The sequence below is a fragment of the Echiichthys vipera genome (assembly GCF_963691815.1).
Source record: "Echiichthys vipera genome assembly, chromosome: 13".
NCBI classification, from domain to species: domain Eukaryota; kingdom Metazoa; phylum Chordata; class Actinopteri; order Perciformes; family Trachinidae; genus Echiichthys; species Echiichthys vipera.
In genome coordinates this window covers 8,087,905-8,105,144 of record NC_139838.1, presented here as the reverse complement: position 1 = coordinate 8,105,144, position 17,240 = coordinate 8,087,905, and the positions used below count along the sequence as shown (strand labels likewise).

At 39.4% G+C, this 17,240-nt stretch overlaps 1 protein-coding gene across 4 annotated transcripts in view; it reads right to left on the bottom strand.

Annotated features, from left to right (window-relative positions):
- Positions 1–10,517: 10,517 nt before the first annotated feature.
- trappc9 (trafficking protein particle complex subunit 9) overlaps positions 10,518–17,240 on the bottom strand; it is a 245,413-nt gene continuing 238,690 nt past the window's right edge. For all 4 annotated transcript variants that reach the window (XM_083925898.1, XM_083925900.1, XM_083925899.1 and 1 more), the window contains 2 exons: positions 13,857–14,080; positions 10,518–12,143 (listed from right to left, as the gene is read on the bottom strand). In XM_083925898.1, the coding sequence (XP_083782024.1) occupies positions 11,964–12,143; positions 13,857–14,080 (404 nt within the window). In that variant the 3' untranslated portion in view covers positions 10,518–11,963. The remainder of the gene's footprint in view (positions 12,144–13,856; positions 14,081–17,240) is intronic.

Here is a 17,240-nt window from a genome sequence, read left to right as displayed (position 1 = left end):
TTGACTTGATCTCTCAAGAGAGTGTGTCCAGATGGTAACCCAAGATTTACGAAAGTCTCCCAAGATGGTTAAGGTTATGCATATACCTCTAATTATTATGGTTAAATGGTTATGGTTGGGCATTGAAGTCAAATGGTTAAAGTTATAGCATAGGTAGTTGGGAAGCGAGTCTCCCAGGAGTTTTTTGCGAGTTTTTGCAAATCTAGGGTTACCATGTAGACACGACCCTCTGAAAACACAGGTGTGGACTGGTGTTTACTCTATAAGCAGGCTGGATTATAAAGTTGACACAGTTTCCCTGAGCACTTCCTCTATAAATACATACAGCCTGAGACACACCTGTAAGAAAACATTGTCACAGCTGCCATGAGCAAAGGGCAAAAATAAAATGTTGCCAATGTACTTCATTACCGCTTTGGTAGCACATCAAACAACTGTGAAATAAGTAATAATCAACATGTCTTCATTCCTCTAAAATACCCCATAAACACTGAGTACTTAAAAATACTTTTAAATATTTTATTTTCTCTAATTTTAGAGAAAATAAAATCCTGTAGATATCAGGTAAATACTGAAATACTTACAGTATAATCTATTTTCCGTTAAAAGTCAAAATTTTTACTCTCTTGTTCCGCTGCACTTACATTAATGTAATACCATTAAGAACCAGTAAGTATTTATATGTATTTCATACGTCCATGTTTGGTGATTACACTATAAGTCTCAAGCTGTATTAAAAGTGTTTAAACTGACTGTTCTTTCTTTTTACTTGCTTTTATTACCTTGACTGTGACTTTGTGACCTGTGTCTGTGAAAGGTGCTAGCCTAAATCAGCTTTGCGTGCACGTTTTGTTGCCTAAACTTAACCGTCACGGTCAAATACCAGCTGCTGTTTCACAACGTTACATAGAGCGTTAAGATACTGTACAAATTGTTGTGCGTAAGTTTTCTCAAGATATAAAAATCTAATGATGAACTATATTACTGTAGTGCACCCACATACTGACAGTCATAGTAAATGTAGTAAAACTGGGAAAAGTTAGAGCAACATGACACATATAGACTGCGTCTGGTTTTCTAAAAGCAAGTGTTAATGCAGGGTGTATACAATATAAATAGTTTTAATTTTGGCAGGTTCGGTCCTCCGTATGGAACCTGGAAAAAATAGTCATGTGTTGGGAAAATCATCCCAAATAGATGCAAAGTGTCCATTTGGGCTACCTCATTACAGATTATTAGAAGGTAACACATTGTACTGGAACCGGGGGGAATGGTGCAATAGGCTAGAAAAGCATACTCATTATATTGTACCAATAAAAACTGAAGATAACATCTGCCTGTGGAACAATATTGTACAGATTTAATGTCCTTACTCCTTTGACCTGACGCAAATGTTCTGCTACTTTTCTCACTTTTACTGGGAGATAATTAGAGGATAAAGCCATAAATAAACATATCCCGGCCCGCCCTGGTAAAGACCCTGGGCCGAAACCTCAAATGCATTATACATTATGTTCATTTTACTTTAAACTTTTTTACATAATTACCTGGGACACAGGCATTAGTCATCCAGTCTGGGAATTGGACAGAGTTGGTGACATCTCATGAAAAATAAGTCGTTTTTAATCCTCACATCTTTACTGCCTTTCATGCATCCAAAAACAAACTTTTCTCTACACTGAACCGAGCAAATTAGCAAGGGAAACGTAAAAGCTTTGATCAACTTCTGAATTACGAATGTCATGTTGCGTTTTGTTTGTTGGTGTTTTTTACACACCGATGTCATTTCTGCTTCTGTAAGCTTTTAAAGATGTAAGAATATTACCCATCCTGTGGCAGCTGCTCTTTGGTACACGGGCGCAGGCAGGCTCTGGCTGTTTGGATCTGTTCCTTAACTACCCTTGTCCCTAATGGCCTGAATGTCGATTGATTTAAAACTTGAATAGAGTTTATTACAGAGACCTGGGCATCTTCCCTCTAACACTGCCTTTTTCTTTCTTTAATAGAATTGTTTTCTTTCTATAAGATTGTTTTTCTATACCCAGTTTTCTATATAACTTGTTGTATATATATTTCTAATATCTCCTCTCTTAATATACTTGTGAAACATTATGTCTTTCCTTTGAGGTCTGCTCTTTGTGTGGACGTCGGTGTTTTGTTTTTTCCTTAAAATGTATCTGCTATGTCTCACCTTGAACTATGTGTTGTGATTAGGTTGTAGTTTAGACATTAAGCCTTTTTTGATATTTATGTGTAGACTTTTGCCCCTAATGTCTAATGTTTAGTTGTCTATCATATTTTTGTTTTTGTTTTTCTAGTGATCCATGCTCCATACTGGAGTATAACAGGTGATTATTTTTCTAATCTTTTCTTTAATGCATGTATCTGTAAAAGCAGATGTGAGAAAGGCCTTAAGTAGTTTTGGGATACTAACATTGAAATGTTCTGTGATATACTGTATAACCTAAGCTTTTAATCTAGTTCCTTTATAATGTGTTTTTATGGGAATTAGGTCCCGTTTGTTACTCCTACAATATGTAAATGTAACAACGTAACACTCCTCCCCATGATAGAGCAGACCTGTGTCCTATCCTGTTAAACCTCTTGTCTTGTTATGTGTGTTTGTGATTGTTTTGCATCTCTGTGATTGTCTCGCATCTATTTTTAGTAATTTTCCATGTATATAGGGTGGTTTTGCATTCATTTTTAGACATTTTACGTTTCAATGTCATTGTTTCGTTTTTCTCTGTGGTCATTTTACAACTATTTTTAATCATTTTGTGTGTCTTTGTCGTTGTCATGTGGTCGTTTTGTGTCTAGCTTCAGTGATCTAGAATTGCTTTGTGGTCGTTTTGCATCCTATTAGTCATTTTCATCTCTATGTGGTCATTTTTGGTCGTTTTGTGTATACTTTTGGTTGTTTAGCATCTCTTTGTGATCATTTTGTGGGGGTTTTTTCATATTTTATGAGTCAGGGCCCCTGACTTTATGGACCCCTGGACCTGTGCCCGGTAAGCCCATTCAATACACTATCCGTGTACGTAAGGAAGAAGCTTGGGGTTAGTGGATGGGTCAAACAGACACAGGAGTGTGTTTGTGTTTTAGCCTCACAAGCTCCATTGTATTTTACTCTCAGATTAGTCTGGTATCGTCGGCAGAGAAAATTTGGAGAAGTTTTCTAAGTGACCGAACCAATCAGCGTTGGTTTTGAGGCATATTCAAGTGTGACGCAACAAGAAGCAACTGTTCAGTGTAAACAACATGGTGGCTTCCGTGGATGAGATGAGCCGGCTATCGAGCAAACTTCGCTAACGCTTTTTTCTCTTGGATCCTTCTGTTGAATATGGACCGGGCTCCTGAAATTGTGTCTTTTATCCATAAATTCACGTTTCACAAACTGAAAATATCCTTTACCGACATGTTGTTTCCTTTCTGAGCTTTGCCTCAATGCTGTTAGCATGTTTTACGCTTCATAGATCTGATTGATTGATTTTGCCCGTATTTTACAACCAGTATTTTCGCTCCTTCCCAAAAGATCTCTATACAAAAGTTCCCAGATGGATATGCTGAGCAAATGAGAATCATACAAATCAATGTCAAACTCAACGACTAAAACGGCTTTTTAAAAGTGACTACTCAAGTTAGATAACATTTATTATGTAACGTTCTCGACTAACACTACAAACTAGGTTTTTGATCCAAACCTCAATCGTTTGTCTCAACCTTAGTAGTTTTGTTGCCTAAACCTACCGAGTAATGTTGGATTGAACTAACAACAGGACTACTAGAGCATTAAAAAGTGATACCAAGCTGTTCTGACCAAGCAAAAGGCAATCATTACCACTCCTAGGTATAGCAGGCTCCTTCTAACCCATATATATGACGCTGATGATGACTTATAACACGCATTTAGAAGAGTGATAACATTAGAAACTTAGGGTCTGTTGAGCTGTTTTTCCCTCAGTACCCTAAAGAAGACTGTTGAAACATTGGTAAATTATAAAATCAATAAATCGTGGTCTGCACCCTTTTCCAACACTGGTGTGCGTTCCTCCCTTCTCTCATGCTGAAAGCTTTCAAACGTTGATCCCTTTTTCTTGTCAGATTAATTTTAGGTTTCAAATGAAACACTTCAAATTGCCCATCTTCTCCATGAAAACACACTTTGTACACAAACAGGAACAACCTCGTCTCAGTGAGAAGTAGAAGAAAAGAGTGCATGCAGTAGCCGAGACGTCAACTGCATTGTTTCATAAACAAAGCCATTTAAGAGTCTTAACAGCTCTACTAATCAACAGCGTCTGGATCTGTTGTCGCTCTATATTTAGCTCCCCTTTCTCACATCTCCAGTCCCCGCGCAGCCTACCAACAAAACTCTTAATGCATTTCTGGAGAAGCTCAGAGAGAAAAGTTTAATAATGGCAACCGCTTGGATTAGTCTCCATGGCGATGACACCACATTTACAGTACGACCGCCCTGCTCATCACACGGGCCTGCATAGACACACGTCTTTTCTGAAGGATGCATGACAGCACAATTTCTCTGCATACGATCTAAACTGACAGCAGAGACATCAGACATGCACAATTAGGAGAGATGAATGAGAGGAGTGGGAGCCTCAACCAAGCTGGATTAAGAGAGTGACAGCCGAGTGCTTCACGTGGCACTCACACAAACGGAAAACACCAGCCGCGGTCCTCGTCTTCTAACTCATTTGTAGCGTGTGTTGTTGTGCGGCAACGTATCATACATCATCCAACACTAACAAGGTGTCTATGATGTATGGCTTTACAGCACACAACATAAATCAACTCAATCAATTCATGCAGAATTCGATCGATCTTAACCTGAATGATTCCAATAAATATGACATTAACTCCTTTGTTATTTTAAATTAGAGTCTATATTTTATCTGATCCCTTCATTGAACAACAATCAGTGTTTTTATTGGATATGTTGGAACATAGCTGCCTTTCCTAACACCATTTTAACAAACTTCCCGATTGGCCTGATGTCTTTGTATTGTATAATGGAAAATCCCTCTAAAAAGGAGGATTGATTTTGTTTTTTTTAAGAGATCTTGCGGTCCGCACCACAGCATAGATTTACACAATACACTGAGGCTCAATTAACCATAAATGGTCTGAGCAGAAAACAACAGTAGTCAGTGTTGGAAGAGAACTAGCACTGAGGATACAGAAGTCATGTTCTTTGTGTTTTATTTCTGGGAATTTGGGTATTTGAAGGACGAGAAGAGGAGTTCACCTCTACACATACATGTTTTCTGGTTCTTAAGTTCTTTACATTTGAATGCTTTTAAGGCAGGAATAAAACATTATAATAGAGTAAAGATTAACAACTTTGAACATTTCTCAGCTAAAATGGGACTTCTCACTATTGCCGTCATTATCCACTGACGAATCTTTGGGCATGTCAGAAACAATTGGTCCTGGACTATCTCACAACTACAAAAAACACCTGTAAGTGGACTTTGAGTGTTGCTTTTGGTCCAGACTAGAGCTGCCAAGGTTAAGTCATCTGTTAATCTTTCATTATGTTGAACTAATTGCACTCGTAAAATAAGAAAAGTTAAATTAAATATGAAATATCTTTTTTTTTTTTAAATGCCTGGGTTAACGTATTTTCTAAAGTCCTGGCTCTGCCCTATGAGCTGATTCTGCTTCTAAGGCCAGCTCTCACACAGGTATGAACATTCATTCATTCATTCATTCATCTTCAACTGCTTGTGCCTATCGGGGTCGCGCGCGGGGGGGGGGGGGGGGGGGGGGCGCGGGGGGGGGGGGACGATCCCAGCTGACATTGGATGTGAGGCGGGGTACACCCTGGACAGGATGCCTGTCTATCGCAGGGCCATGTATGCACAGTAAAACTCAAATTTACATATGCAGAATGTTGAGTTAAAACCTTGAAATGACCTTCGAAAAGCATCACACTTTCTTCGGGGCAGATAAGACGGATGATGTTAAAGTGTAAATCCAGAGGATCATTTAGGAGGAGAGTGGATGCAGGCAAATCATCATCTCTCAATTTGTATTGGCTAAATTTTAAAAATCTTCTCTCTGCCAATGACAGTCTTTTCTTTTCTCTTCATTTTAAATACCCAAAGAAAACTTTTCCATAATCCTTCATAATTTTTAAGTATAAAAGTTCATGCTCTTCCTCGTCTCTTTAAGACACCCTCCTGAAAAAGCCTGCTCGGACTGGTCATTTCCGGGTCTTCCATATCCGCACTCTGCACCATCATTGCAGTTAGGGAATGACTGTAATGTCACTGTAGCAACACTTTCTACTTAGTATAGTTGTGACATCACAAATGTACAGACGTTCTGACAACTGGTTTAAAGACACAGTTTATAACAGGCTGTGTGCATTTCTGTGGATTGAGCATTTTGATACTTTCAAAGTATTTATATAGCACCTAGACCTGCTTTACTTTAAAAAAAAAAAAATGAAAAAAATGAAAAAGGCATAGAAACGTATTTCTTTACTTTCTTTTTTTAGGACCTCTGGATGTCTCCCCATTGCTACCATACATACCTAATGAAGCTTTTGGGGTAGTTCAGGTGTTAACCTGTAGGTTAAAAGACACAGTTTGTCCTTAATGATGTATTGTGATAAAGGTGCATATTTTTACATGGACGACTAATGGACAAGGTGAAAAAAATATTTTTAATTGCATGGGGACTTTAACTGGAAATAGACTCTTACATTAGCTGCAGTCACATTTTAGAGTTGAGGTTAGGTTATTTTCATATTGAGCAGCTCATGGGCCACAGCAGATAGCATAGTAATTAAGTCAGAAAGTCGCAGTGGATCAGTAAACATGCAGCGGATGAGGATTCCTGTGTGTTTTTCTGGCAGTGATACAGGCGTGAGAGTGAAAGAGCGGCGCAGGTGTCAAATCGCTCGTCTTTCTTCAGCACACACCCTAATCCCCCCACAACCCCTACACCGCTCCGCTCCTGACTTCATTTACATATCAAGGTTGCAGGTATATATGAATGGACGTGACTTACCACTCAATACTGAAAGAGAGCAGAAAGGGGTTTAATTTTACTCTGGCTTCTTGTAGATTCATTTGCATGTATGTTTCCATGCAGAGTGACACACTAAGTCTCCAGCAGCACTCAAGGGGATTGCTTTGCCGCAAAATGAAAGGCTCTTGTATGCTCTCAAACGACTCATTTTCCCCACTGTTGTAAAGACCTGATATCAGGTGGCAAGGAAATGCATCACTACAGATTGACTGATGATTGCTAGGCTAATTACAGGTGTGCTCCAAGGTAATGAAGGTTGCTGGCTAATAATAATAATAAGATGGGGATTTTCTGATAAGAAACCTCAATTAAACTCGAGACAAGATGCTCCGTCTCTTGTTGTGGGGAGGTTAGCTTACTGTTAAGTGCGGTGGCAGGGTGGGGAAGAGCCATATTGGAAAGAAAGGACATTCTTATTCAAAGCAATGTAGACTGGTGGCCATTTTTATTGCCAAGCTACACACTTACTTCCATATAAGCTTCTGTGTAAATTCGCTGTGGAGTCGTGAGACTGCAGTAACGGCATTGGAGTAGAGATGTTAGGAAAGCCAGCTTTGTGAGTAAGAATGAGAGTGACAACTTTGTTCTCAAGATTCAAGAAACTTTATTAATCCTGAGGGAAATTACTGTGCAACAGTTTCAATACAAAGGTGGGAAAGGGTCAGTGTAACAATAAGCATAAAAACATAAATCCAATCAAAATAAAGCTAACATAAAATAAATCAAACAATTAACTAGATGTGACAGAGTGCAGCAGACATTGTGGTTAAACGTAGGTTTATACAATATACAACAATACACAGCGTGCAGTTTAGCAGCATATTGAAATAATATAAGTACAAACTAAGGTGCGATAAGTGCTCATCATCTGTGACTAGTGTGGTGTGGGGGAATAGTGGAGTTAGCAAGATAGCTTACTACCCAGCTGCCTGCTAGTTGGCTGCTAGCTTGCTGGTCGCTGTGTTTTCATGCTGAATTGGTTACAAAAATGAGCCAAAAAGATCTAACAGTCCCTCCTCTTCACTTCCTGCCGCTCTGTAGAACATATCCAGAGCTGCATACACTTTACAGGCCCACTGATCGCCATTTTGAATTGTACTAATCAAACGTCTCAATGTCCTTTATATCCAATTATATTTCTATGAATGTGACACACACCAATTATGTTGGTGTTGTGTTATATTTCTGCCCATCAACGTCTTACACAAATACTTTATACACATTTAAAACTGCTCAAAAGGTAACTTACAGTGGTACTCAAAACCTTTACTTTAGTAAAAGTATTGTTTAGAATACTCAAATATACACTGGAGATCACAATTAGAGAACACATTATAAATATTCGATTTATTCTGAAATAGTGAACTGTGGAAGAGACTGAGTCAGAATGGATCAAGATCAAACCAGAGCAGTGTGAGAAACTAGTGATGTCCTGTGGGAGCAGATGTGCTGAAGTCATTCCTTCTCTGACACAATAGTTACTGTTGTCTAATTTTACTCATTTTTTTTTCTCACAAAAGTGTCTAAGTTATTGAAAAGAAACATGCTAGTAAAGCAGTGGTATAGCCACAACAGATATTCCATCAAATTCTGAACAATAAATAGTAACAATAATAATTAAAGTATTAGTACTCGTTCTCTAATTTTGATCTCATATATTTACAGGTATACAGTATATATATATATATAGGCCTATTGCTATCGTCACTGGCTGTCATTGAAACCTCATTTGGAACTTTATCAGTTGTTTATAGTTCTCCCAACAATTAAATATATTCTGTATATAGTTGCATGCAGGAGTGCAATCACACACTCCATTCTTAACCAAATACATAAATAGATAAACAAATCATTAAGCGTGGAGGGCATGACTTTGGAATTGTTTGTGTTGTATGCATAACTGATGAACTCTGTGGACTCTGATGTATTATTCACATATGTAAACTAACACATTTACTACGAGCAGAGAAGCTGTTTGCCGTTGAACTTCAAATATGACCTTCACGGAGAAACGTCACTATTCAGACAGATGTTCATCATTTCATTGCTTTTAATGGGATCAGAGATGCTTCACATTTCAGCAATCCCAGATATTATTGGATAATACGGAGTTACATTGATATTTACAAAATCATTCCTGGTGTAAGGTTTGTGGTTAGAGACACAACAAAATACTGTAGGCTGGACTGCCTCGTGTAGACTATGTTTTTCTCTCTGATAAGAACTCTTTCAAATACGCATGGAATCCTCAGACCACCTAACCAACCACACAATGTTAGCCATTCGACAAGGCTAATCTTCCCTCAGCATCTCCTTATCACCCAGTTCAAATTTGGTCTACCAGTGGGGGAATGGAGGAAGAGCCTACGTGATAGTAACTGCTGCTGAAAGGTTGGAGAAGCAATATTGTTACTGGAAGATGACTGTTTCATTTCCAAGACTGATATCAAGTAACACTTTTCCCTGCAATGCATTAGTAGTGCTGTGGTTACTGGTTATCTCCCAGTGCAAAAGAAAGTACTGGAAGAGATGCAGTGTGAGGATGAACTAAGGTGTTGTCACAGAGTCCTCCTTAAAGGTCCCATGTGATAAAAAGTGAGATTCCCATGTGGTTTTTTGGCTATAAAGCAGGTTGAGGTGCTATATCAATACCTTGAAAATATCAAAATGTTCAATCCGCAGAGAAATGCGCACAGCCTGTATTCAGATCTGTGCCTTTAAACAAGCCATCAGGACTGCACGGTTGTGATGTCACAAATTTACTACAGTATATATAGGTGGAAATTGGGGCTACAGAGCTGTAAGTCGTTCCCTGGCTGCAATGACACAGAGATGAGGATGACCTAGAAATGCTGACCAATCAGAGCAGACTGGGCTCTTTAAGTTGGGGTCCTTAAAGAGACAGGAGCTAAAACAGAGCGTTTCAGACAGACTGCATGAGAAAAATGTGTTTTTTAATATTAAATCATGTAAACATGGTCTAGTAGAAGCCCAGAATACAAGTGTGAACCTGAAAATGAGCAGAATATGTGACTTTTAAACTTGCCATGACATTATGTTATGCATTGATGTTTGAAAAATATCAAAGCAAGTGTAACGAAAAGTGTTTGTATTGTGCAGGGTTTCACTGGACCACAGCACATTGCGACACCACCCCTTCCCTGTACAAACACATGTTAAAAAGGATTATTAGTCAGCAATGTTTTCCCCAGTAATCACTGTTTATGGATTTTGAGGCAAGTGAATGTCAGACTTGAGCGCCCCAAAATGCTGAGGTGATAAAGGTCATCTGAGCAGACAGAAAATCAAGATGAACACAGAGCTATAGTAGGGATAATATCAATACAAAAGACAGTGGCTTCTTTTTTTTGTATTTATTTATAACAATTATATGTTATAACATAATGAAAAGCTAATCTAAGAGAGTCAGATAAATCAGTATTTCAGTGTGGGGGCACAGAGGCAAAAAAAAATGTCCATACAGCAGTGTAAATAAATATTTGTCACGTATACATACACTAAGTGGCTAAAGACTCTGGCTAATCAAATTCCCAGTGTTCGTTTGCAGCTCCTCTTCTTTCATCAGGGTTCTGAGGTCATCTGCCGAGTAACATAAATCCTTCTGATTTTCTTTTAGTACATATTTTATTATTGGAAATACAAGGTAACTAAATCCCATGAATAAATTACACTGTGATTCAAAAATCCAACTGCTAAATGAACATGTGTTACAATGATGTTGGTGCTCATTCATCAGAAAGTAGACATTTGGATATCCTTGCAAAATAATTGGTGATGGAAAACTTGTTACATAGTCCCTACGTAACATCCCTATGTTCCCATGGAATCAGTCTAGCCTTGTGCTGTGTTTTGTCAGTGATTGGTAAGGGCTATCTTCACAAACGGGAGATTTATTTTTAAAATCGGTTTCAGCCTCTGTGGAGAATCAATCAAGAAAATAGACTAACATCAATTGTCTATAAGCTATTGGAGATTTCAACATATTGACCAAGTAAACAAACATTGCTAAGAACATAAGACAGTTTGAAAGGTCTCCTTAATGCGTACTATTAAGAGATATTGAGCTGTGACTACTTGCAGTGAATGCCCTGGCTACCCTTCAGTCGCTAGCGAGCTGTTCGCTAACTACCAGTTAGCTAGCTAAAATGGTGCAAATACTAAAAAGGGAGGGCACACTTTTGGCATCCCTTCTAACACCTGACCATGCAAACCATACTGCATACACAGAAATCAACATAGCAGGAGGGTCAGAGCGGTGGCCATTTCTGTGTACTGTTGCCACTGCAAATCAAATGACTCTATTTCTATGATCTTTTGTGGAGCAGTTTATACTCAGACAGAGGAGGGTTTTATAAAATGGGATGGTGTGAAAAAGCTAATATTATAGCTTTCTCCATTTTGGAGTGTCGAGGTTCCCTTAAAAGAAGTTCGCCCAAAGATCAGTAATGTCACTGTGGTTTGTTGTCGGTAAATGGTGTGAATTCATGTATCAAAGTTATACTCAATGCTAAAAAAACACAGGGCAAATTTACTTAAACTCCACAAATGACTCCACTGATTGCAGTGATTTATTAACTGGTTTCGATCCGAGCCTTTGAGATATGATAAGAAAGAAAAAGAAGCTGCTTGATTTGAATCACACCAAACAGCCAACGGTACAGATTTTAGCTGTATCATTAGCTACATAGCAACATACGCCGGCATGTGGGTCCTTGTGCGTTTGTGCCATTGCACTCTACTGTACACATCCTGTAACGTTTAACAAAACGATATTTACATGTGATTCGATCTATTAGAATTATTGTATTTACAGTACAGAGAACATCAAAAACAAAACTCTCTCGTCTTTCGTTCAGAGCTAAGATGATGAGGTCACCGGGCCCTCAGGCCCCGGCCTGTAGCGGAGCATCCAGGGCTCTGATGTGGACACTGGGCAGGGTGAACCAGGCTAACGGAAGCTCTCGCCCAGCACTGTCGTCCTGGAACTTGATGTTAAGGTAGAAATCTCCAGTGTAGAGGAAGAGCAGGGCACCCACACACACAGAGTTTTCTTTGGGTTTAACCTGGTGATGGTAAAGACAGACAGCAGTAAGAATCACAAGCAGCCAGAGTGAAGCCAGCAGGGTAGGAGGTTTGTAGCTGACTGTGGCTTTAATGAAAAGGTAAAGACAAGAGAATACGCAGCATTTCCTATTTCAGTTGAGAACAATTCCCAAAATGAAGTTGTTTTGCAGATTCAGGAATATGGGGAATTCATTCAAGCTTTCATCTGCTTTTTAGACTTAAGCTCTTTGTTCTGGCATCAACCGAGCTGCTTTTAATCGCCTTCAGCCTGTTCAACATGCAGGAGTGAGAATGTGTTACAGTCAAAGGATCCTTTCTCTGATAGTGCTCTTTTGAAATTCAAGACTAGAGCCATGACCTCATCCCTTTGTTTTAGGCGGTATTGCCTTTTTTGCTGACTACGCTCTAGCATAGTTTTTTTTAATTTAAATGTTTTTCTTTCCAAATAGACAGGCACTGGTTTAATTTCCAACAACCACTGTGGGTAACAGGTAAAGCCTAACTATTGCTTTTACTACAACACTTCACTTGAAGTCCCCCTTTTAGGCAATTATGGACAGTATATAAACATGTAACACTGTGAATGTTTAATTACACACTATGATGTAATCATAAGCAGGGATAAAGGTGTATTAATGTTAGAGCTTCCCCCCAGAAAGTCTGAGATTCAGGTGAGTGCAGGTGGTTGCAGTGTTTCTCAAATGGGGGTACGCGTACCCTTGGTGTACTTTTGAGTAGTGCAGGGGGTAAAAAATAGTACTCATGCATGATTCCTAATTCCCCATTTCATATTAATCATTCCTATTTTCACTACCGTAAACTGTCGCAACAAACGCAATCAAGATTTGTGGTTGAAACGTAACAAGTGCTTTTGCGTTTTAAAGGCTTTATAAAGGCTTTTTTTCTACAAAAACATTTTTTTCGTTGTCAGGTCGTACCTGGCTGAAATCTTTTTCCAAAGGGGGTATTTACTGAAAAAATTTGAGAACCACTGGTCTAGAGATATGAATGGTGGCGATAACAGGGCAAAAAAGTCACATCTATAAAGCATGGTAGGCTAAACTAATCAGGGCCCGTGTTTCAGGGCGGGTCTGGTGGTTTGTTGACCTCGTCACAGACACCAGATGCACTAATGACAGTCAGTCATCAGTGTTTTATGCTAGATGCATCAGCAATGGTTGCGAGTGTCTGCATGGCCAAGGTGATGTTACATCATCAGACACTCCCTTTGGCCACGAGGGCAACACAACGATCCAAACAATCCATGTTCCGATTCTGCGTCAGCTCATGTCAATGGGAGCCACATCGTCATGGAAGAAATTTGCCAGCCAGCGCCGCAGCAATGAGGAGATCCTCCCATACTAAGCTGCTATCCCTGACCCACCAAATTGAATTGCCTGGGCAGTCTGCCACTCGTTGAGAAGCGTAAAAATATTTTGGAATATTATGACACAGGATTTTTACTGATAAAGCCATAAATGTCTTTATGAAAAAAGGAACAAATAATTTACTTGTATTGAACAGCCAAATCTAATTCAAAGCAAAAAAATATCTGATTCGGCTCGAGCCCAAATGACAATATATTAAAACAAAGTAGTAATAATATAAAATATGTCTTCAAAGAGAAGTTATAGCTGTTGGCAAATACTGTACATTAAGGAACCTTTCAAATGACACTATGATGTGAATAAAGTACTCCAGCCCCTACTGACCGTGTCAATGTAGAAGGTGTTGGAGCCGATGAACGTAACGGTGTCCTCCAAATCGTAGTTCTGGACTCCGTTCTGGAAGTCCTGATAGGGCACCACAGTCAGAGCCAGGGGGCCCACGGAGTTCTTGCTCAGGTTGGTCAGTTGTACCTCCAGGGTCACAGCCTCACCCGCTTTACAGTCGGCAATGACATCACAGTCACATGGCTTCCCATTCACCAACACGTCTGGAGACAGACACAAAAGAAAATGGATTAGCAGGCCTGAAGGAGACGCTTCTTTTGTCTTATATTCTGCATAAAGAGGGAACTTTGAAGAATTGGGGCGGAAGCGAGAATTAAGACCTTTCAAACCAACATTTAAATTTCGATCACGGACATTCACAGGATTCCCATCCAATCTGTTTCATTTGTATTCATCAAAACCCGGCCCAGCCATAAATGGCCTATCATACTGTTTCTGCTGGTGGATCAATAGGCTTTGTTTGTCCTAAAATACGTTTTATTGACATCAGTGGAGAGCTGTGGGTATTAAACTGGATTCCCTCCTGTTAATCTCATGCATGACAAATTTCCGTCAAGAAAGGGCGTGGGAGATTGTTGGAATAATCCCAACGCACCCCCGCCCCTCGCACACACACCCTTTGCTCCCCTCATACAGCTATCCCTTCCTCTCTCCTGTCACAACCACCAAACACTGAGTGAGTTCAATTCAATTCTGCTAATGTGTGGCCAGTCACTCCTGATGTGGCCCCTATTTGGCTAAGGTGCAGAGGGAGACACAATGATTTGTTTTGAACAACAAGCTCAGTGAACTGAGCTCCCGCACACTCCTGGTGGGCTGAGTAGAATACTGACTCCAAACATGGAGGATTCAGGGGCGCCCAAAGAGATCAACCGAGTAATGACTCCACCGAGAATAACGGCATCCTACACACACACAAACCGGTTGTCATACGCTTTCTAGTGTCATGCCTGAAGCTGAGATAAACACTGTGAGTCAGAGCAGCTGAGCCTGTTTGACAGCCTGATGAAAGAGCTGAGCTGCGTTCAGGCACGGTGCCAGAACGAAATGACTGAGGGTGCATCTGAAATTAGGGGGGACGCAACAGGGATGAAAAATAGTGTAGGTGTTACAGGTCCTGAGCGTGGTTCCTTTTTATCCTACTTTTTCAGCAACAGTTTGGTTTATTTACAATGATTCCTCAAAGGAATCTGTATCTGTCTTAGATTCCAATTACTACTACATCCAAGGATTTATCCAGGGTCTCACAAAAATAGTTATTTTTAGGAAACAGACTTGGATGTCACCTTATGAGATTTTGATATCATGATTATTGTCAGAGGAAATATCATGGTTTCACAGTATTTTCGATAATAAATGCCAGAATTTATTATTGGAAAGGTAAAAAACATACAAGCATTCTTTTGTTCTTGCACATAAAACATGTCAGCCAACTTTTGATTGAAAATAGAGGGTTCGGCACATACTCATAGAACTGGAGTTACATCCGAATAACTGCTACATATCCCTAGAAGATCCTGAAAGTAAACAGCAACACTTTGTGAACTCCTCATGGCCGAGTTTAAACTGCTTTGTGCCAACTTAGAAATGTTTCATTATTTATTCTTTTTTACCTCAATTTAAGCATAAAGGGGTGGATGATTATCTCAAAGATGTTGGACCATAGAAAACTGTTGGACCCTTTGCAGTTACTTTAAATATGAATTTAGATATCTGTCTTCTACAACTCTTCCCTGGTCATCTTCTAGACATCCAGAAAAGCTCCCACAGCACTGATTTAAGTCGCTTTTTTTTTGGCAGATTTAAGGCTGGACTGTCAGTTACCTCACCCCTTTTCTTTTCAACGCTTCTAGTAGGTAGTACAACTCTCTCATATAAAAGAAAGTGACACACAAACACACACAAGGAGATTTTACAGCACACACAAACAACATGACTTGGAAGAATGGTTTTCACAGGGCAACAATGCAGGAATCAGGACACCATAGATACCGTACCTTCTACAATTCTTACAGTTTGGAAATTTTGACATTGTGTTAACCAATTTTGCCGTTGCAAAATGGTGACACCCCTACTCTACACCACATGCTTCATTAACCCATTCACACACACTGATAGGAGAGGCTACAGTTGAATGTGCCACCTGCTCATCAGGAATCTGAATATAACCAAACACACACCCATGGCGCAGCCCTCGGGACCAATTTGGGGTTCAGTGTTTTGCCCGAGGATATGCGGACCAGAGGAGCCGGTGATTAAAGCACTGATCTTCCGACTAAAGCTAACTCAGCCTTTTTCTTGACCAAACAAGAAAAAGGCTGATAACATTAAAATCAGAATTAAATCAGTTTGCTGCCAAGTAATCTGACTCACTGGATGTAGACTGTTAAAGCCTGTCATTGGCCTCCTATTTCAGCTGTCATTCTCCTCCCCTCCCACTGTCTATTTCACAAGGGGACTGTTGCTGTGTCGGGCTTAGCACCGCTCAGGAAACTTGTGATTGGTAAAAAGAAATACTGAGCGATAGGGAGATGGGTCTGGCATTGGGAGACTAATTGCCAAGTAAATTTTTTTACATAAAATGAATTTGCTTTGGTGGATATGTGCATAACAATATTTATAATAAAAGAAAAAAGCAAGTACTACCAAAGCCAAGAAAATAGATGTACAGGAGAGGAAAAACAATATATTCTTTAAATGCTGTTAAACAATATGTACAATATACCTGTTTTGAAATGAAAGAGGAAAGTAGTAGTTTGTGTTTGTGCAGAACTGTTCAAACTATGAAGTATAAATGGAAGATACGCAATGTACAGAGACAAAAGTCTTAAAGATGTGATTCAACGTACAACCCTGATTCACATGAAGTTGGGACGTTGTGTAAAATGTAAACATACATGATTTGAAAATCCTTTTCAACCTATATTCAATTGAATATACTTCAAAGAAAATATATCTAATAATGAGAAACTTTGTATATTCTTTTTTTGCAAATAGTCACTCACTTTGAATTTGATGTCTGCGACATGTTCCAAAAAAGCTGGGACAGGGGCAACAAAAGACTGGGAAAGTTGACGAACGCTGTTTGGAACATTCCACAGGTGAACAGGTTCATTGGAAACAGTGTCATGATTGGGTATAAAAGGAGCATATAAAAGTTAATACAAACAAGTCAGAGCGTTATTTCCTCTATCCCTGAATGATGAGCCGGTGTAGCCACACTATAATCCAGCACTGCCACAATGAACACACAGAAACCTCAACTTGAAACTTGAAATTTATGATATAATTTCTTATTCTGCGTTCAGTGACGCTGGTGTGACGATCGGTTGCACATAGCGAGGTGTGGGGGTCCAGGGGGGA